General features: G+C 36.5%; 1 protein-coding gene across 8 annotated transcripts in view; it reads left to right on the top strand.

Annotated features, from left to right (window-relative positions):
• The window catches only part of LOC111056377 (polypyrimidine tract-binding protein 1), a 496,090-nt gene that overhangs the window by 299,102 nt on the left and 173,726 nt on the right, over positions 1-23,262 (top strand). For all 8 annotated transcript variants that reach the window (XM_039439855.1, XM_039439854.1, XM_039439858.1 and 5 more), the window contains one exon: positions 9,951-10,100. In XM_039439855.1, the coding sequence (XP_039295789.1) occupies positions 9,951-10,100 (150 nt within the window). The remainder of the gene's footprint in view (positions 1-9,950; positions 10,101-23,262) is intronic.

The raw sequence follows: 23,262 nt of genomic DNA, 5'->3' as shown, positions 1-23,262 counted from the left end.
AATTTCCTGGACATGTTACAGAAGATAAGATAGTTGTCCCTGTTTTAGTTTTAGAACATTGATTCTTTATTGATTCATACAATTTGTACATCATCGAAAATGATAGGGAGAGAAGAAATAGGTAACCTTGTGCTATTCCTCTCCCAAATTTAGATAAGGTTAATCATAGTTCGAAATAGGTCAAGTCTTGTAGTTGTTCTGTTTTTTTAATTTTCAAAAATTAGATTTGGAATTTAGATGCTTCAAAACCAAACGAGAAGAAAAAATTCACATTATTAAAAATGTGAAATATTATTTACGTTAATTAGATTTTCAAATGTAGATGCTTCAAAACCCAACATAGAAAAAAAAATCACATTATTATCACTAAAATTGGAATTATTCACATATTATTGAAATAATTTTGAAGGACAAAAAAAATAATTCTGAAAACCAAATCTGTTGGGATGAATCTATGGGATAGAATAAGAAGATATTTATATTTAAAATAGCACGAGAAGATATTTCATGCTTTAGATTGTTTATGTTCCAAAATTCAAGCCGAATTTTTGTTAACTGAAGCTGATTACTGTCGACTACTGTCTATTATTACAGTTTTGTTGTGGTGACAGTGTAAGAACGGCACAGTATGAGAGAATACCAGCGTCACATAGCTTCACCAAAAACAACTACTAGGACTATCGGCGTGTGTTAACAGTGGAATTTGCAACATAAACGCCTCAACCATGGGATATCTTCTTATGCTATTTTTCCCTATGGTACCATAAATATTATATAGTATCAACATAATATGATACAGTATCATATCAGCTTGATACACAACACCATAACTTGATACAAAACTTCCAAACTTTGAATGAATTCTACAAACTGTGGGATATCTTCTTATGCTATCTTTTTTCTACGTCTATATCTATGTACCAGTAGCAGAGAAATGACACGTGACAAATACTGTTTCCCTCTACTCTCTTTGTTCAGTGGTTTGTTGGGGGTTGAAATTGTAAAGGTTGAAGAGAGAGGGGGATATATGTCAATGCACAATACTACATCTGTTGAAAGGATTGACTTTTCGTGTCGGCTGTCTCTTGCTTTTAGGGGTTTTGGGGTGGGGGTGTTATTCAGGGGGGTTGGAATGGGGTACCCCGTGAAGGGTTGTTGTTCAATGGAGGGTGTAGAGGGAACCCGTCTTTTTGCATGGTATTGAACTCTGAAAAAGATGTGGCCTTCCAAAAAAACCAACTTTTTTGAATATTTGTTTGTCTGTGAATCAAAAACATATTTTATTTGTATAGTATGTACAAATTCACCTAGAATATACTCTATTAATGTATTTTAGGTATCTTGGTATGGACCGTAATCATGAAGTGTTTTGGGCTTCAAGCCTGTTGTTGAGATTTATATTGTATCTATCAATGTATTAATAAATATATTGGGTGTTTTTCTGGGGTTGATTGATTGATTGAGTACTTTATTTATGTAGACTACAATATATACTGGCTTATACACTTATATACAATAGCTTACAATACAGCAAAATTATAGATGAATTTACATAATATAGACTAAGAAAATAATTATTGAACTGTATAAGATATGAAAAAAAGTAATTTGTAACAATTATAGATAAAATAGATAATATTGTTATTCATCCACATAAATTGGCGGAGCTTTGGACATATATCAATGTCAATCAATTCTTTGGAAAGAATATTCGAAGTATCCTCCTCACTAACTCTCTACCAAAATTAGAAGGCAATGGCAAGGCAGAGAATCGGTTACGTTGTTCTACTATCTTTCTCCTCTGCCATTGTAAAGTGGAGCTTACTATAGCTAATAATTTCCAGATTATTTCTCCACCAAAATTCTCAGACTGTCGGCATAGCCAGGAAGCTCTGCGATTGGCTGATTGGTTTGGCGTTCAGAAACTTGCTGACAGATAATCGAAGTGCTTTACGGAGAGTCTGAAAACGCCCGAAAAATGCCTGATATGGTCTCACCCTAACATGCATCTAATTAATAATCAGACATCAGTGACGTCATCTGCATCCAATATGGCGTACCTGTGTGATGTCATAACATGCAGTCTTTTACATGCATCTAATTATGGAAACCTTTGATTAGGGATTGTCGGTTGACAGCGGACAAAAGATCTCTCTCCCCCTCACTCTCTCTGTCTCTCATTCTCTCATACACACTCTCATTCTTTTCTCCTATCCACTCACTATCTTTCTCTGTTAGGGTTGTGTGGCAGAGAGGACCTAGAGTCCTAACTCCGCCCTTGATGTCGGCAATTATTTTATTCTCTTACTCACTCACTCTCTCTGTCTCTCATTTGGTAGAGAGTTAGTGGGGAGGATATTTTTAATATTCTTTCCGAAGAATGGACATTGATATGTCCAAAGCTCCGCCAATTTATGTAGATGCATAACAATATAATTAACTATGGTTATTATATTACAAATTGCTTTTTCATATCATATACAGTTCAATAATTATTTTCTTAGTCTATATTATGTAAATTCATCTATAATTTTGCTGTATTGTAAGCTATTGTATATAAGTGTATAAGCCAGTATATATTGTAATCTACATAAATAAAGTACTCAATCAATGCTCTCTCATACACACTCTCATTCTTTTTTTCTATCCACTCACTCTCTCTCTCTCTCTGTTAGGGTTGATTGGCAGAGAGGACCTAGAGTAACATCCGCCCTTGATAACGGCAATTATTCTATACTCTCTACCACTCACTCACTCACTCACTCTCTCCCTCCCACTCACTTCTCTCTCTATCGTTTGTAAGCCTTAAGGCGTTATTTAGCATTGTATACAGAGTGTCATGTGAATAGGCCGTGTAGCTGACGTTTCCTTTATCCTGGTTGGTGCTGCTGTGTTTTCACATTAATTATTAATATTATAGATTAATTATTCGTTAATAATTGTGATGATAATGTACGTTGCTCTCCGATGATTGATTAATTAAATGCTACAGCAGAGCCCAATGTTGTTGATAATCTGCTATAAAAATTATTTGTCCCACCGATAATAACGGCCCGGATACCTACATGTATTTGTTGAGAGGGTGATACTGTATTATTATAGATAGGATACAGTGGTATATATGTTTTATCAGAAATTTAGTAGCAGATATATATTTATATATATATGTATGCAATTTCGAGTATGTAATGATCATTGAGGGTAATACAGTATCATTATAGAGAGGATATATCACTATATAATTTATTTTATCGGCCTGAAAATTTAGTCGGAGATACGATATATTTATATTCAGGGTAGGTGATATATTTTTTGAGGTTATACTGTATTATTATTGGACAGGTCACTGTATTATGTTATGTATTTTTACTGGACCGAAAATTTAGTTGATGATATATTTATGTTAGATTACTTTTGTGAAGGGAAATATTGTTATATTTGATGATGTGTATATATAGTTATATGAGTTTAATACTGTTTTATTTGTGGAGATATATGAGATATATGATACAGATATTATATGAGTGTTGAGAAGCTCTCTTTCGGATACATACAGGCATTATTGCTATACATGTGGAGGTATATATAGATAAATGAGTGTAATATTTTGATTTGATTTTGATTAAATTTTCTTCGTGGAGACTCTTTGAAGAGTAGAGGACTATTTAGTCAAGGACTATTTGTCAACAAAATCAAAGAATACATATAAACATATATTAGACTATATACATCACATTCCACAATGTACATTACAATTTAACCCTCCCAAAAGCCTCATTCTCCATCCATAAATTCTTGTATACTGTAGTAAACCCCGTTTGCTAAATATTTTTTCAATAGCTTTTCGAAAATATCCTTATTCTCATTTTCTCTCAAAGCTGACGACAGTTTACTCATAAATTTGATACCCATATAAGAAGGCTTTTTTCATACTGAGCTGTCACAAATATAACGATATTACACTCGTTCATTAATATATAACAATATTACCTGTGTATACCTCAATGAAAGCCTGACAGCACTTTATATATCTATATATACCTCTACAAATATAACAATATTAAACTGTGGTATTGTGCAGAAAATTTACTCTTATTTCTTGTGTCATAAATATGTATGTCACAGTTTATTATATTTTTTTTATCTCTTATATACATAATAACTTCGAAAATGTTCAGTGCAGGCACAGTTAGTAGTCCTAGATATTTAAAATACACTCTGCAGGACTCTAATGGCTTAAGACATTATATCGCTCTCACAGCTCTCTTCTGCATTTTAAATATTCTATCTAAATTTCTGAGAAATATACTTCTGGTGTTATGTACAGATATAAAAAGTGTTGTCAGGCTTTCTTTGGGGTATACACAGGCAATATTTATATATTTGTGGAGGTATATGAGTGTATATAATTTATATTCCTGGTAGCACATAACAGAAGACACTTTAAAGTTTGTAATATGAATTAAAACAGGAGACATAAGACATAAATAGAAATATATAGACATGAATATATAGACTGTGGTGGTTATACCAGTCTCCTTTCGGTGACGGCACTTATCTGAGGGTTAACTCCTGTTTTGGGAAGTACCCAAACTTGTCACACGAATTAGGGAAAAATGTCTAGAGTATACTAGATTATTTTCCTGACAATTAATCAAAGGATTAATTGTATTATATTTCCTCAGGATCAAGTAACTCGATGATGGGTCACTATTGACCTCTGAAATGAATATGATATTAGCAAATAAATAAGCTATAAGCAAGGTCGAACACAGGGTCACTAAGGAACAACATGTGATGACAAGTTGCATTTATTAAATTCACTAAATCATATAAGAATATTGTTTGTTCAATAATTAATAAATGAATTTGATAATGAAGGGTTAAGCCTATAAACAATATAATTTGAATTTTAAAGAGTTCTTTCAAGTTTATAAATTTATTAAGGATGAGCATGTAGTGCTTTCACCCAAGGGTTGCCCGACTCAAGTTTGGACAGTGCAACGTCAGAATTTTTACAAACGATATACCAGTTTGTCTATGGAAAATTGAGTCGAAGAGATTTTGAAATAATAATATTATAAATCACTCACATTTATATGGGCCCATAATATACGCGCACTTACTCACGAAGATTTGTTCACTGCATGGCTGGCATCTTTCGTCAGGCTGCATGGCATCATATTAGGCTTCATTATTTGGCTCGCGATTTTAATAATTGATAACTCCTTTTTAACTGAGACTTGGCAATCAAATTAAATTCTAACGTTACGGGAACTCTACATTAATTGAATTTAGCACTCTTACATAAATTTAACAATGGAATATTTAAAATGACAAAAAAATACAAAAAGGAGTTACAAACGACTCTCCATTAGCGCGCTCAGTTAATCTCTCTCTCTCTCTTCTTTCTTCTCCGAAATTGAGAAGCTAGGTTTGGGGAAGAAATCGAGAAACTAACCCTTATTGTAAACAAACATTCATTATGCTGTTTTAGGTTATTCGAAAACCATTTACAACTGTTTGTGAATCTGGATCTTAATAAATGAATATATCATAGATTTTGTTGTTATTTCAACAGCCAATAAAGGTGGGTAGTCGTAATTTTTAGTTTATTAGTATAGAAAGTTGCTTATCAAAGCTGTTTGGCGAATCTCACCGTGACAAGACATAATTGAAATCCTTTCAAACTGCAGTCTGCTCGGTTGAGGAAGGGAACTCAGTTCCCGAAAATTTCCCCCATTTCTAATGTAAGTTTTCAATCTATTCATGTCTTATGTCTCCTGTTTTAATTCATATCATATTCCTGGTGGTATATACAGGATATATAAGACTCTTATATCACTTATATAACACTTAGTGATGTCAGTATCTCATTGAGGTATATAGAGGCAATATTGTTTTATTTGTGGAGGTATCTATGGATATACGCGTTATATTATTGTTTTATTTGTAGAGGTATATACAGATATATAAAGTGTTGTCAGGCTTTCATTGAGGTATATACAGGTAATATTGTTATATATTGATGAACTAGTGTAATATCGTTATATTTGTGGTGGTATATACATATATATAAAGTGTTGTCAGGCTTTCATTGAGGTATACAATGAATATTGTATACAGGCAATATTGATATATTTGTGGAGGTATATATATTTATAAATGAGTGTAATATCCCTTATATTTGTGGAGAAATCTATAGATATAATGAGTACAGTGAGCCTCTCTTCGAAAGAGAATGGCTGATGTGAAATTCAGTGTTTGATGCCTTCCCCTGCTCTGACTAATACCTGTGTGTGTATTTACACATATCAAGTTAATCGAGATAATAATGATCAAATATGTTGATTATTAGGGCGAGAGATGAGGCTAATTTTGTGTACATGTTTCAGTGTTCACTGCTCAGCCTTTACATGTTATTAGCCCCATCATGATTACATAAATGCTGCAGTGTTTACATTATGTTGGACAAGGTATTTGAGTTTCAATGAGGGAAAGTTGCACGGGGAAATTGTGAAAGAGTTTGAATTTTGAAGATTCTCTTCAGTAACGAGTAGCCTATAGTGAAGTCCATGTTGTAATGGCAGTGGAGAAAGATGGGAGAACAACGTTGCCGATCCTCTGTCTTGTCAATGCCTTCTATGGAAAATTGTGAAGGAGTTTGAATTTTGAAGATTCTCTTCAGTAACGAGTAGCCTATAGTGAAGTCCATGTTGTCATGGAAGTGGAGAAGGATAGGAGAACAGCGTTGCCGATCCTCTGTCTTGTCAATGCCTTCTATAGATGGTAGCTGATACAGGATTATTGATGTAATATTAAAGGTTCATTCTCGTTTAAAATAATCAATTATATTTTATTAACAAAGAAATTATATTTATCAATAATTTCATAATGAGTTTTCATAAATAAGATGGAATATTTTTATATTGATAATTCTACATTGTTAAAAGACGATCTGGCAGTAGAGCAAAGCGAGAAAGATAGCGCTATCCTCTTTGTTGAATGATAGACAAGGATAGTAATACCATTGCTATTCAAACACTGCCATTATAACGTGGACCTCACTATAGAATATTGATGGAGATTTACTTTAAAACTGACAGTAATCCTCATAAAAAACACCCAAAGCTTCCCATTCAATTCATTTTTACTTTCGTGTTAACAACTTCTCAATGTGACTGTAGTTCGAATGCTCTCCCCCACCCAATGGGCGTGTCCAGTCTCGGCCAATGACAGCTTGCTTTCACCTTCCAGCCAACTACCAATCGTATGGCTTCATTCACTGTAGCTATTCTCAATTCTGCTGTTCAATGTTCAATATTCTAGTCTTCAAGATTGAGATTCCAGACAAAACTAATGAAAATTTTTATTGCATTGACGATTCTCAGTTTACATTTTAGAACATATTGGGTACATTTGAGAAATAATCGTGTTTTCTGTTGTGTTTTCGAGAGTCTCTGCTGTACCATAGAGAAAAGATAGCCTTAGAAGATTTTCCATGATATGTTCATGTTCCAAACAAGCCGATTTATTGTTATCTGAAGCCGATTACTCTCGACTACTGTCTATTATTAGTGTGTTGTTGGGAGTGTATGAGTGTAAGAAGGGCACAGTATGAGAGACTACCAGCGTCACATAGCTTCACCAAAGACAACTACTAGGACTATCGGCTTCAGTTAACACTCACATTTGCAACATAGACACCCTATACACTGTCTATTATTAGTGTGTTGTTGGGAGTGTATGACTGTAAGAAGGGCACAGTATGAGAGACTACCAGCGTCACATAGCTTCACCAAAAACAACTACTAGGACTATCGGCTTCAGTTAACACTCACATTTGCAACATAGACACCCTATACACTGTCTATTATTAGTGTGTTGTTGGAGTGTAAGAGTGTAAAACGGCACAGTATGAGAGACTACCAGCGTCACATAGCTTCACCAAAAACAACTACTAGGACTATCGGCTTCAGTTAACACTCACATTTGCAACATAGACACCCTATACACTGTCTATTATTAGTGTGTTGTTGGGAGTGTATGACTGTAAGAAGGGCACAGTATGAGAGACCACCAGCGTCACATAGCTTCACCAAAAACAACTACTAGGACTATCGGCTTCAGTTAACACTCACATTTGCAACATAGACACCCTATACACTGTCTATTATTAGTGTGTTGTTGGAGTGTAAGAGTGTAAGAACGGCACAGTATGAGAGACTACCAGCGTCACATAGCTTCACCAAAAACAACTACTAGGACTATCGGCTTCAGTTAACACTCACATTTGCAACATAGACACCCTATACACTGTCTATTATTAGTGGTTGTTGGGAGTGTATGACTGTAAGAAGGGCACAGTATGAGAGACCACCAGCGTCACATAGCTTCACCAAAAACAACTACTAGGACTATCGGCTTCAGTTAACACTCACATTTGCACATAGACACCCTATACACTGTCTATTATTAGTGGTTGTTGGGAGTGTATGACTGTAAGAGGGCACAGTATGAGAGACCACCAGCGTCACATAGCTTCACCAAAAACAACTACTAGGACTATCGGCTTCAGTTACACTCACATTTGCAACATAGACACCCTATACACTGTCTATTATTAGTGTGTTGTTGGGAGTGTATGACTGTAAGAAGGGCACAGTATGAGAGACTACCAGCGTCACATAGCTTCACCAAAAACAACTACTAGGACTATCGGCTTCAGTTAACACTCACATTTGCAACATAGACACCCTATACACTGTCTATTATTAGTGTGTTGTTGGGAGTGTAAGAGTGTAAGAACGGCACAGTATGAGAGACTACCAGCGTCACATAGCTTCACCAAAAACAACTACTAGGACTATCGGCTTCAGTTAACACTCACATTTGCAACATAGACACCCTATACACTGTCTATTATTAGTGTGTTGTTGGGAGTGTATGACTGTAAGAAGGGCACAGTATGAGAGACCACCAGCGTCACATAGCTTCACCAAAAACAACTACTAGGACTATCGGCTTCAGTTAACACTCACATTTGCAACATAGACACCCTATACACTGTCTATTATTAGTGTGTTGTTGGGAGTGTATGACTGTAAGAAGGGCACAGTATGAGAGACTACCAGCGTCACATAGCTTCACCAAAAACAACTACTAGGACTATCGGCTTCAGTTAACACTCACATTTGCAACATAGACACCCTATACACTGTCTATTATTAGTGTGTTGTTGGGAGTGTATGACTGTAAGAAGGGCACAGTATGAGAGACCACCAGCGTCACATAGCTTCACCAAAAACTACTACAAGGACTATCGGCTTCAGTTAACACTCACATTTGCAACATAGACACCCTATACACTGTCTATTATTAGTGTGTTGTTGGGAGTGTATGACTGTAAGAAGGGCACAGTATGAGAGACTACCAGCGTCACATAGCTTCACCAAAAACAACTACTAGGACTATCGGCTTCAGTTAACAGTGGAATTTGCGACATAAATGCCCTATACCATGGAATATTTTCTTTTTTTTCTATATGTTTGTAGAAGAAAACTGTGTTTTAAGTATTTTTTATAGGTTTTTGATTGGAATTTGAGTAAATGAAAACACACATATATTCATTTATTTATACATTGATACATAGGTTACAATATCATTCTCAACTATGAATAATTGGGAGAGGAACAACAATATCGCCAAATTGTACAGTATTATTTGGTAAAGGATCATGGTTTAGTGACCACACAGTTCACATTTTCAAGCTGATAATGTAGCGGAATATACCACATTTTATAGTGGAAATTGAGTAAATAATCGTAATTTTATTTCTGTTTTCAAGGAATTCAGTTGTACTTTGGGTAGAGAAGTGTGTTTCAAGTGTTGTTTGGAGGTTTTTGATTGTAATTTCGGTGATTGAATTGTGTTTTTTTGTGTGATTGCAGGCGAAACTTGACAAGACGAACAGCATAAAGCCGTCGAAGGTGATTCACATCCGCAACATCCCTAACGAGGTGACCGAGGCTGAGATCATCCACCTGGGAATTCCCTTTGGTCGCGTCACCAATGTCCTCGTGCTCAAGGGAAAGAATCAGGTCAGTTCACCCTCAAATTCTCTTGAATTTTCACTAGATTTCATTGAAATTGATTGCTTTTCTTAGGGGTTTAAAGTGGAGATCGATTGCATTGATAAACATCTGGTTGCTTGTCAAGAAAGGATTATTTTATTACCAAATTTCAGGAATATTGTTGTTGGGATGTGAAGTGGATATTGATTGTGTCGATAAACATCTAGTACTTTGTCTGGGAAAGATTATTTCACTATCAAAATTTGTTCGATCTTTTACTAGATTCCATTAGAATTGATTAAAAATCTGGTGTGGCGCACTCACACAACTTTCCTTGCCATAATGAAAATTGATCACCTGACGCTAGTGTACTCGCGCATCTCAAGTCTACTATTCAAAGATATGAGACAGCTGGTGACAGGTCAATAACGCTGGAAACACACGAGGTCTGCTATCTCTTCGTAGTGAATGATTTAATAGAACCAACAGTTTGCAATTTAATAATCACATTTCCTGGGATTTCAAGCTTATTTTCAATTTTAGGTGGAAATGTTACTGGACATTAATTGCAGAGATTTTCATGCTCAATCTTTTCCACATGATTTTTTTTTTTAATTGTATATGAAGGCTGATAATTGAGAATCTAAAATCAAACATAGATGAGGCAAAGCTCCTGAAATTTTTACAGATATAGGACTTGTTGCAGTTGATAGAGCTTATCAATGACTATTTCAGGTATGAATTTGATCAAAATCGTTGGTGCCGTTTTCGAGAAAATCGTGAAAAACCCTGTTTTTGACAACATTTTCGCCATTTTAGCCGCCATCTTGGATTGCATTTGATTGAAATTGTTCGTGTCGGATCCTTATAGTGTAAGGACCTTACATTCCAATTTTCAAGTCATTCCGTTAACTGGGAGATGAGATATCGTGTACACAGACGCACACACACACACACACTCACACACACACACACACACACACACACACAACACACACACACACCACACACACCACACACACACACACATACAGACCAATACCCAAAAACCACTTTTTCGGACTCAGGGGATCTTGAAACGTATAGAAATTGGGGTACCTTAATTTTTTTCGGAAAGCAATACTTTCCTTACCTATGGTAATAAGGCAAGGAAAGTAAAAAGCATGTATGGCCAGTGTCAGAGACAATGATAGCAATCTAATGCTAATCAGGTGCTAACTTCTTAACGTGAAGATCAATTTAGTTTCGAATGTTGTTGCCAAATCGTTTGTAGACTATGTAGAAAATAATGAATCACTGTACCATGATATGAAAGTCACAATTGAGAAAATGATAAATCATAAAGAATTGTAATAGGTTGGAAAACATGAACAGTGATACCCCATTTTGAAAAGTATTGAAGCCAGTTAATACTCTGCAGTAGCAGTGAATGGATGATCGGTTCACTACAATGGTGACGCGTTTCAAAAGGAATATTATCATCATGGTAATACCAACAAAAGAGCACAATCAGAAAGGGAAGAACGGGAATGAAAAGAAGAAGGCGAAGAAGAAGTGGAAGGAGAAGAAGAAGAAGAAGAAGAAGAAGAAGAAGAAGAGAGATTATATGAAAAATGACAGTCGGCCAATACGGAAGTGGATTTGTCGGAATAAAAGGGGATTTGTGTGTGGATCGACGAATCTGAAGGGGAAGTAGAAGATGATTCTTCTCTATTCTGTTCTCCTCTTTTTTTATTCTGTGTGTTTTCTCCTCCTCTCACTCTCTCTCTCTCTCTTCCTTCTTGCTGCACCATTTCGGTGGAGATCTGTTGAATTGGATTGTGTAGTAGAGGAGAATGGCGGGAGGGTGTATAGTGAGGTCAATTTTAAATGGCAGTATTTGATTAGCATTGGTGTTGCTATCCTTGTCTATCATTCGACAAAACAGCGCTATCCTTCCCTAGCTCTGCAACGTTGCTAGATCGTTTTTGAACGATGTAGAATTATAATATTATTAAACAAAATATTCAATCTCAATCATGTAAATTTATTATTTAATTATTGTAAAATGTATATCCTCGATGAATGAAATATGGTTGTTTTTTTTTGAACAAGAGTGAACAGTTAATATTACATCAGATATACCAGTATCAGTTATCCTCTGTCGAAGGCAGTGGCAAGGCAGAGAATCAGTAACTCTGTTCTACTATCTTTCTCAACTGCCATTATCACGTGGACCTCACAATAGGAAGAAGGCAAGGAAATGCATATAATATACCAGTTTCAGTTTTTGATACAACATCCTCATTATAATGGATAAAAAATGAAGACAGATGCCTTCTATTGACAGCTATACTCACAGGAATATTAATAAAAGTGATGAGCTGTCTTCATCCATTTCTTCTTCTTCTTCTCCTTCCACTACTCCTTCTTCTTCTTACTCAACATCTTCTTTTCCACCTCAATCTTCTTATTCTTCCTCATTACCTCCTTTCAACTCTTTAGCAATTTCTATTTTTTTTTCTATTATCAGCTCGATTTTCCTCTTTTTCTCCTTCTTTCTACACATCTTCTATTTTTCCTCATCCTTTCTTCCTTCTTCTCCTTCCTCATAATCTCTTTCTCCACCCTTAATCTCCTTCTTCTTCCCCATTACCTCCTCTCAACTCCCTTGCAATCTCCACCTTTTTTCTTATTATCAGCTCGATTCTCCTATTTTTTCTTCTTCTCCTTACACATCTTCCTCTATTTTTTTCTTCTTCTTACACATCTTCCTCTATTTTTCTTCCTCCTTCATCCTATCATCATCCTGCCTCTTCATCTTTCTTCTCTTCTTCTGATCCTCCCTTCAAGTCGCTTGTATTTTGAAATTTACTTCTCTGTCACTATCAACTCAATTTTCCCCTTACATCTTACAGCAGGCAGCCTCCTTATGCTATCAAAATAACACCCTAAACGTTATTGACAGGCGTGATGATACTTTCTTTCTCTCATTCTCTCCCATCTCTCTCTTATTCTCCCACTCCTCTCCCTCCCTCTCTCTCTCTCTGCATCAACCTCTCTCACTCTCCCTTACTCGCTTATTCGCCAAAAATAAGAAGCATCGATTTGCCACATCACATCTTTTGCCCTCAGGAATTTCCCCACACTTTTCCTTTTTGTTTTTCTTTCTCTCTTTCATCGAGAGGTGTTTACTTGTCATGGATCCATACGTATTTCCCTTTTCCCCCAACTCAAAAAACCCCCAAAATGTCTTTTGAGGTGTTTCCCTCCTCGTATACAGTTGTCAGCCCATTAGTGGTACAAAGACAATTTGGGGTGTTTTTCCAATTATTCTGATATAATGAATTTTATTGATGTGATGAAAGAAAAGTAATTGGTTCAATTTATTTATTCATTGAACGGGCGAAGTGAGTTCTTACTGATGAGTAGAGCCTCAGGTAGTAGTCGGATTGTGAGATCCATGTTATAATGTCAGTGGAAATGATAGGAATGCAGTGTTGACGATTCTCGGTTTTCATCGCCTTCCATAGTAAATAACTGTGATTCAAGCCTCTCTAGTGTACCTGATAGATTGTTAATAATTTTGATATTTGTTGATAATCATCAATTCTATGTCATTCTTGATATTATCCTATTATATTAAGCGAGCAATTTCTGTATTTATATATCTGGTTATTTATGTTTAACGGATCTCGGAAACGGCTCTAACGATTATCACGAAATTTGGAACACAGTAGGTTTATGATATAAAGATTCGATTGCACTAGGTCTCATCCTTGGGATAACTCGCTGAAAGACATTAAAATAGTTATGTGTGCAACTAGTGCGCAAAGTGACAGTTTGCTGCACCGAGGGCGGAATGGTTTGTTGAGTGCAGCAGAGGAACTTTGCGGACGTATTTCACATTAAATTTTTCCTTCAGTTACCATTGAATATGAAAAGTGGGTAATTATGGGTGAAATTGCCTGAAATCCATCAAATTTTGTGTTTGTGATGCTGTTATTAATAAAAACCTTAATTGTATGTTGTGTGTTTGAATGGCGGGGGGTGGGGGGGGGGCTGTCATCCACTGTTGTCCACCACCTCAAGACTCTTATAACGTGCTAGACCCACGGTCACAGTTACCAACTTAATTTTGATTTTGCTGCACTGGTGCTCCATAATAACCTACTAACTATTTTGCGTTGTCATGCTGCAAATCTGGAGTACGCAAAGTACTCATTTTGCGCACTAGTGCGGAAAAGTGATTCTTTTGTGGCCTGCAATCAGTGCAGAAATGGTCACTTTTCAGGGTATCTGTAGGAAAAGATAATTCATCCTTGGCTGAAACAGCTGTGGATAGTAAAAAAGTGAGTATGTGAAAAATCAAAATATCGCACCCCCGAAATTCATAAGATGACATATAGCCAGCTGTGAAATATGGACACACGATAATTTTAGGGAATTGTGTTCTGTCTATCAATAAATAAAAATAACAAGCGAAGCTCGGTGTCCCGATATTAGAATATTACGTTCGATTATACTACGTTTACCAAGAGAATATATCTTCTCATCTTTCAATAATACATTTTCATAATTGAGATCTTTGTAGCCCTTGAACGATATGGCAACGTTGCGGAGTTAGAAAAGGATACCACTATCTGCTTTGTGGAATGATAGACAAGTATAGCAATATCAATATGAATCAAACACTGCCATTACATATCGTTGTAGCTCTTGAACGATATGGCAACGTTGCGGAGTTGGAAAAGGATAGCACCATCTGCTTTGTCGAATGATAGACGAGGATAGCAATCACTGTAGGTGTGGATTGTAGTTTGAAACGCTACATTGTTTCTACATTTGTGGGACAAAGTGGAATCAGTCTATTTCCTTTCCACAAAGTGTCCTTCTCAACAAAGAGGGTCCTTGAGTGAATGTCCTTAAGGATAGGGTGCGAAGTGGAAGGACGTTGTCCTTAAGGAAAGGTAGATGAGAGAGAGAGAGAGAGAGAGGAAGTGTTGTCAATTGCGTAGAGACAGTGTCCGGTTGAAGAAGAAGATGATGATGAAGAAGAAGATGATGATGATGATGATGAAGAAGAAGAAGAAGAAGAAGAAGAAGAAGAAGAAGAAGAAGAAGCAACAGCAGAAGAAGAAGAAGAAGAAGAAGAAGAAGAAGAAGAAGGATATGGTGGAAAAGGAGGGATTGGAAAGGAGAAACAAAAGGAGATTCAGGACACTGGAATCTGTCATTTCCTTGGTCCTTGGTCCTTGTGCAAACAATCAGATTGTAGTCCTTCTCTCAAGCAGCATCCTATCCTTTCGCTAAGACCTAATTCAACTCACACGGAAAACAATGCCCAATACTCCCCTCAAGAAGAACCCTTTTCCATTGCTACAGTTTTGTGTCGCAACATGTGCTCTGTGAAATGTTGATGCACTGGGAACCATGCAACTTGTCCCACGGATAATATGTTGTATCTTCGAAATTATTTTATCAGTTTCATACAAATATATCGGGGCACCGAGCTTCGTTCGTTATTTATTTATTGACTTTTGATGAACCGAACACAATTCTTTAAAATGTGGTTTGGTACACTCACACAACTTTCCTTGCTCATTGAACTGCAAGCCTCATTCTCAAACGAGAATAATTTTAGAGGAATAACATAATGACGATTTGCGGCAACATATTTGCAACTACGATCAGACTGCTGTATATGTGTATATTATAATAAAATTGTTTTAAGAGTACTTTTTCCTTTGTGTAAATTGTGAAATTCGAAGATTTTTTTAAAAGTCGTCAAAACAGCTGTTCTACAGATGAAATATCTTGACTATGACTGTGTTCTTTTTATAAACTGCTCTACCTACCTCATGCACGAGAAGGAGGATACAAAGTCCATTTCTCAAGGATGGAGTGGACCCCCCATTATTTTTTCCCAGGAAAAAGACTCATGCCAGTTGATAGAGCTGATAAATAACTATACAGGGTATGAATTTGAAAAAAATCGTTAGAGCCGTTTTTTAGAAAATCGTGAAAAACATGGTTTTTTAGTAACTGTCATTTTTCTGAAGAGTTTTACGGAGCTCCTGCAATTTTCACAGGAATGAGACTCATGTCAGTTGATAGGGCTTATGAATAGCTATCCATGGTATAAATTTGAAGAAAGTCGTTAAAGCCGTTTTCGAGAAAACCGTGAAAAACATGATTTTTTAGTCATTATCCGCCATTTTTCTCATGAATATTACGGAGCTCCTGAAATTTTCCCAGAAATGAGACTCATGCCAAATGATAGGGCTTATGAATAGCTATCCATGGTATGAATTTGAAGAAAATCGTTAGAGCCGTTTTCGAGAAAACCGTGATAAACATGGTTTTTTAGTAATTATCCGCCATTTTTTCCGCCATCTTGAAATTGAATTTTATTGAATTTCAATGAGTCGGGTCCTCATGGTATAAGGACCTCAAGTTTGAATTTCAAGTCAATCGGTTAATTAGGAATGGAGTTATCGTGTTCACAGACATACACACACACACACACACACACACACACACACAGACCAACACCCAAAAATCATGTTTTTGGACTCAGGGGACCTTGAAACGTATAGAAATTTAGAAATTGGGGTACCTTAATTTTTTTCGGAAAGCAATACTTTCCTTACCTATGGTAATAGGGCAAGGAAAGTAAAAATGATTGGGGAAGTACTAACAGGCACAGCCCAGAACTGTTTCTTTCCCGAATTTTGATTTATACACTATAAATAGTCCAGAAAGTAGGTTATGTTCCATACACTTGAATTCAGGTTCAATTTTCAGTTCAAACATTTGAAAACAAAGAAATTCTAATTAATATTATTTACAAACCAAATTGATTAACAAAATAACACTCACTAATCACTTGAAATTGTCAAATAATGATCAACTTTAAAAATTATGATATATTGAATGAAAAAGACTGAGAAATTGACAAAAAACCACTGATTTATTGATAATAATTAGAAAGACCGGTTTCGGTTATTACACCATTGTCAAACCTAGTTTATGAGAAATTGACAATGGTGTAATAACCGAAACCTGTCTTTCTAATTATCAATAAATCAGTGTTTTTTTGACAATCTCTCAGTCTTTTTCATTCAATATGTATAATTACCACAATATCAACTTTTCAACTACACAACAAGTGCAATTATGATATACTCTAGTTTAGGAGGATTAACATGTCATGTCAACAAATCAGATTATGTTGATCAAATCGATTAAATTGTCTAGCTAGATAAAATTTCTCGCTGATTGATTATGATTACACAGCTGGAAATAATTCTGTCTCTCTCCCACAAAGGCACACGCATCTTCTGTTATCGAGAGATGATGCAAGTATCATCTGTTTTCCAAGGATGGATTATCCTTTTAATGTCGTTCAGCGAGTTTTCCAAAGAATGAGACCTAGTCCAATCGAATCTTTTTATCATAAACCTACTATGTTCCAAATTTCGTGAGAATCGTTAGAGCCGTTTTTGAGATCCGTTAAGGTGCGTACAGACTGTCGCTCTGCTCCGCAACCGAACGTCACTCCAGCAGAGCGATTGTTGATCGACCGGGGAGCAACAGTGGTTCGACCGGGGAACGCGAGAAGATCTAACATCTTCCGTAACGTTCATGATGGGTGCGTGGGTGGAGCGACTGTGGTTCGATGGTGGTACGAGGGCGGTACGTGGGCGGTACGAGGGAGGAGCGTGCTCGGTGCGGGTTGGAAGCGCGAATATGTGTACGCAGCTTAAAACATAAATAACCAGATATATAAATACCGAAATTGCTTGCTTAATATAATAGGGTAATATCATGGAAGCAGGTCCAATGTAGCGAAATTTTCGTGTAGTTCAGTTTTAGTGAGGTCCACGTTATAATGGCAGTGAAGAAATATAGGACAACAGCGTTGTCGATTCTCTGCCTTGCCACAGCCTTCTATAGAGGAGAGATGATACCAGAATATCTATTGTAAATATCAACTGTTCATTCATATTGAAAATGAACAATTATATTCAAATATATATTTTTATGAGTGAGATTTAATATTTCGTTAGTTGATTATAGGTCTACATTGTTGGGAAACGATCTGGTAACGTTGCAGACGTAGAAAAGGATAGCGCTTTCTGCTTTGTCGAATGATAGACAAGGATAGCAACACCAATGTTAATCAAGTACTGCCATTATAACGTGGACATCACTGTAGACCTGTTTCGGAAATAATGGTTGTTCTTGTGTGTGGAAATGCTCTCACAGATTTCTGCAACCTTAGATCATTGAGCTGCCTCTCTCCCGCATTTCTACCACCTTAGATCATTGAGGTGCCTCTCTCCCGCAACCCATTTCTTGATTTAGGACACTTTTTGGGGGGTTTTGGGGGGGCTAAGAACCCCAATCTTCAGCGTAGCGTGTCCTACACACGTCATAGATTTCCAAAGCACCCACGTCACGCTATCACGCTTTGTTAACATGTTCTCTACGTCGGGGTTCGCCAATTCATTCACCTCTCACATTTATACTCTACCTTCTCTCTCTCTCTCTACCTTTTTGACCGAGCGAAGTGAGGTCTACGATTCAAGTCGACTGTTTGGTATTTCTCTAATTGTTCATATGTTAATATGTTACGTATTTACGGCGAAACGCGGTAATAGATTTTCATGAAATTTGACAGGTATGTTACTTTTTTAATTGCGCGTCGACGTATATTCAAGGTTTTTGGAAATTTTTCATTTCAAGGATAATATAAAAGGAAAAAGGAGCCTCCGTCATACGCCAATATCAGAGTAAAAATCAGACTATAGAATTATTCATCATAAATCAGCTGACAAGTGATTACACAGATGTGTGGAGAAGCCAGTCTATTGCTGTATTTCCATAAGGTCTATAGTTTCAATCAGGTACTTGTGAATGAGAATGCTGCGTGAGGTCTACTGTTCACAGAACTACTATTGGTAGAGTAGGCACGCTATCACGCTTTTTTTTCTCTCTCTCTGTCTCTCTCTCACATTTGGTAGAGAGTTAGTGGGGAGGATATTTTTAATATTCTTTCCGAAGAATGGACATTGATATGTCCAAAGGTCCGCCAATTTATGTAGATGCATAACAATATTATCTTTTTCATCTATAGTTATTACAAATTGCTTTTTTTTCATATACAGCTCAATAATTATTTTCTTAATTTATATTTTGTAAATTCATCTATTTACTGTAATTTGCTGTATTGTAAGTAAGCTATAATAATCTAATATAATAATGAGCTATCCAATATAATAAGCTATAATAATGTATTGTAGATGTTTAATAATCTACATGAAAAAGTACTCTATCAATCTTTCTCTTCCACTCTGTGTGTCACTCTCTCTCTCTCGCTCAATCACAATTTCACTCACACAAACTCCCTCTCACTCCTCAATCTCTCTCTCTCTCTCTCTCTCTCTCTTTATTTCTTTCTTTCTCTCTCTCTAATCTTATTTATTATCAAATCAATAGAAATCGATTATCGAAATAATCAATCGATTATTTGAAACAAGAATGAACAGTTACACCGGATATCAGCTATCCTCCTATGCAGGGCAGTGGCAAGGCAGACAATCGGCAACGCTGGTCTCCTATCTATCTGCCCTGCTATTTTAACATGGGCCTCACTGTAGAGGAATTTTAGTAGGGCCAATTCTATGTGTGGTGAAACTCCACGTTTCTCGTAATACAGTATTATTATCGGAAAGAGATTTTGGGCCGACCGATATTGTGGTTATAGCAAGTGTAGTGTTTCTATTCCCTCTACTTATTCTCTTTTTCTACTTATTCTTCTTCTTCTTCTTCTTCTTCTTCTTCTTCTTCTCTTCTTCTTCTTCTTCTTCTTCTGCTTCTTCTTCTTCTCCTCCTTATTCCTTTCCTCCTCGTTCTCCTCCCTCCACCTCCTCTTCTACTTCTTCCACTTCTTCTACCTTCTCTCCTTCTCCATCTTCTACTACTTTCCTTTCCTCTTCTTCTTCTTCTTCTTCTTCTTCTTCTTCTTCTTCTTCTTCTTCTTCCTCTTCTTCTTCTCCTTCTGTTCATATAGGCTGGTGCCGACTAAGCACTTTTTGCCCTAATATGAAGTTGGTTTGGTTTTTGGGCCGGTGAGGGGGAAATTTTCACAAAGGGGTAGCTTCAGGTCCCCCCTGCCAGTAGTTTTTCCTTTGTAGGGGGGTCTGCCCTGGGTCTTTTTTTTCTATGGTCTGGAGCGAACAAGAAAAACGTATTGTTAGATATTTTTCATCTTCCTTTTAGACATTTTTCCCCTTTCTCTTTCTCTTCCCTTTGCCGCTCTCCTTTCACTTTCCTTTTCCCTTTCACTTTTGTTTCATCTCTCTATCCCTTTCCTTCCTTTCTCTTTCCCTTTCCCTTTCATGTACAATCGCGGAAGTTGGTCAAAAAGGAAGGAGTAGTGGGTGAGAGGGATTGTGGCTTTTTTATTCATTTTTTGGAGGGGTCTTTTGAGTTTTTTTCGGGTGTAAGGGAGCTTTTACAATAGACTTTCTGTTGCTTTCGGCACTCCAATATTTGCGGAGTGTGTAGGGTTGGATTCCTCCTTTCGTTGGCATTTTGCGAACATTTGTAGCATTTGTGAGAGTAGCATTTTTGTAGGGAGTAGAAGTTATTGGTTAATTGTTATTGTTATTAGATAATATTAAAATAGTATATTTCGTACCTAGAGCAGAAAATGAGATTTTTCCGTCTCGAAATCAGTTTTCAAGTCCGAGGCCGTAGGCCGAGGACTAGAAAAGATTGAGAGCCAGAAAAACATTTTTGCCCGTGGTGCGAACGCTATTTTTCGCCACACAGAAAATAAGATGATATATTATAAATTTTTTAATTATCGATAATGAACACAAATAATGAAAAGTTTTTTGATCAGCTGTTTTTTTATCACCTTTCTTAGTTCCATGTTAGCGGCTGGAAAGGGTACTCTTTCCGGCCTAGGCCGGAAAGAAACCTGTTCTGACGTCAGGCGAGAGTCGTCTGCAAACAATGTCTTTCAGTTCTACGTAGGGACTGGAAAACAGCTGCTTTCTGTGTAGTGTGGCGAAAAATGATTATCATAATTAATCAGTTCAGTTTTCTATCAAATAGTGAGATTGAAGATATGAAGTAATATTTCAGTAATAAATATACATATACTTTACATATGAATATACTTTCCTGGCGAATATACTAAATATGAATATACTTATTATACTTTATATGATTATACTTTCCTGGCGAATAAAATATCACTGATTATTTAAAACAAGAATGACAGTTGATATTACATCATATAGACTACACCTAGCTATGAGCTTTACTCTATGGAAGGCAGTGGCAAATCAGAGAGTCGGCAAAGCTGCTCTCCTATCTTTCTTCACTGCTGTAACTGCTATAACATGGATCTCACTATATAAGAATGAGTGGTTGATGTAGAAGAAGAGAAAGTAGTCATATATTAGAAGAAAAATGAGAAGAAGGAGTAAAGGTAAATTGCCGTCTGTCATATCATTCCGGAGAGAAAGAGATAGAGAGAGGAAAAACAAAAAGAAGATGAACAAGAGGAAGAAGGAGATAGTCAAGAAGAACAAGAATTAGGAGAAGAAGACACAATAGATGAAGCAATTTGTCGGTTTAAGAGGACAGACGATGTGAGAGGGATAGAGAGAGTGAGATTCCTGAAAGACGATAATCCTTCTCCTTTAATCCCTAATTCTTGAAGGGTGAGGGAGTGAAGGACACCAACAATTAATCCCTTCGAAAATTAAGCCGCTATTGTCCTTCTGCAGGACAAATCAGGATACAAGGGGAGTACAAGAAGGCTAACCAATCGAAGAAGGACAGGTAAAGGAAAAGTGGTTAACCAATATAAGGAGAGAGAAGGAGAAAGAGGCTGACTGACCAATGAAAGGAGTGGGAGTGAGAGAGAGTGTGGAGAATAACCGAAACCAATGAAAGGACAGAGAAAGGAAATTAGGCTAAGATAGGTAAGGAGAGAGATAGGTAACTAACCAATAGATCACAAGCGGTAGAAAGAGAGGGGAAATAATGTGCAAATCTGCTGCATTTCCAGTGCTAATCGTTGGTGGCCTCAATGGTTAACTTCTGCCAAGGAATTTGGAACATTTTGCTGGCAAATCAAGTCCCTTTTCATCACAATCCAAGCTGAAACCCTTTCCCAAGGAATTCAAATGAGGATCAGCTGTGGTTTTTGGTTTCTGGTTACCAAGTTAACTATAGTGAGGTCCACGTTGTAATGCCAGTGGAGGAAGATAGGTGAACAACGTTGCCGATCCTCTGTCTTGTCAATGCCTTCTATAGACGGTAGCTGATTCAGTTGTATTGATGTAATATTAATTGTCCATTCTCGTTTAAAATAATCAATTATATTTTATTAAGCAGGAAAGTATATTTTTCAATTATTCATAATGAATTTCCATCATTAAGATGAAATATTTTGTTAATTATTAATTCTACATTGTTAAAAGACGATCTGGCATTGAAGGAAAGCGAGAGATAGCACTATCCGCTTAGTTGAATGATAGACAAGGGTAGCAATACCACTGCTAATCAAACACTGCCATTATAACATGGAGCTCACTATATATTATCATTGAGATCGGTTTAATTCTGTAGGTTAGTTTAGATAGATAGATGAATAGATAGACTGCCTTGTATTCAACCTGGGGGGCGAAATTAGAACCCTCTCCCCCGAGCAAGGTTTGTAGTAGAACTAATTCTGTAGAACAATATTCTAACCAGAACTGTTCAGTATGAACTTTTGGTCTCATATCGAACTTTACAAGATAATCTTATCGGGAAATTATCTGATACAGTAACTGCAAAGTCAGTGTTTCTAACTCATGCTACCGTTTCTGGGTGGAACTGATCTATATAGTGAATTTCACGTTATAAAGTAGAAACGATATCATGATGGCGGAGTTGAACGGTGAAGGAGCTCTGTGATTGGCCGAGAGCTGCCATCTTTCAAGTGTGAGGCGAGTGGGCCAATAGGAATAGAGAACAAAAGAGAGGTGGGATGTCCTATTTTGCTGACCTGATGGGAGTCATTTGGAGTTGTGCAAGACTTAACTCAACCAATCAAAAGTTGATATTTGATAGCAAGTTTAATGCCTATAGTTTTTCAATTTTTCTAAATTTTTCATGAATAATTTTATCATTTTTTACA

The sequence above is a fragment of the Nilaparvata lugens genome, chromosome 13 (assembly GCF_014356525.2).
Source record: "Nilaparvata lugens isolate BPH chromosome 13, ASM1435652v1, whole genome shotgun sequence".
Lineage (NCBI taxonomy): Eukaryota > Metazoa > Arthropoda > Insecta > Hemiptera > Delphacidae > Nilaparvata > Nilaparvata lugens.
Note: the sequence above shows the minus strand (reverse complement) of the source record. Positions and strands in the feature narration are given on the sequence as shown.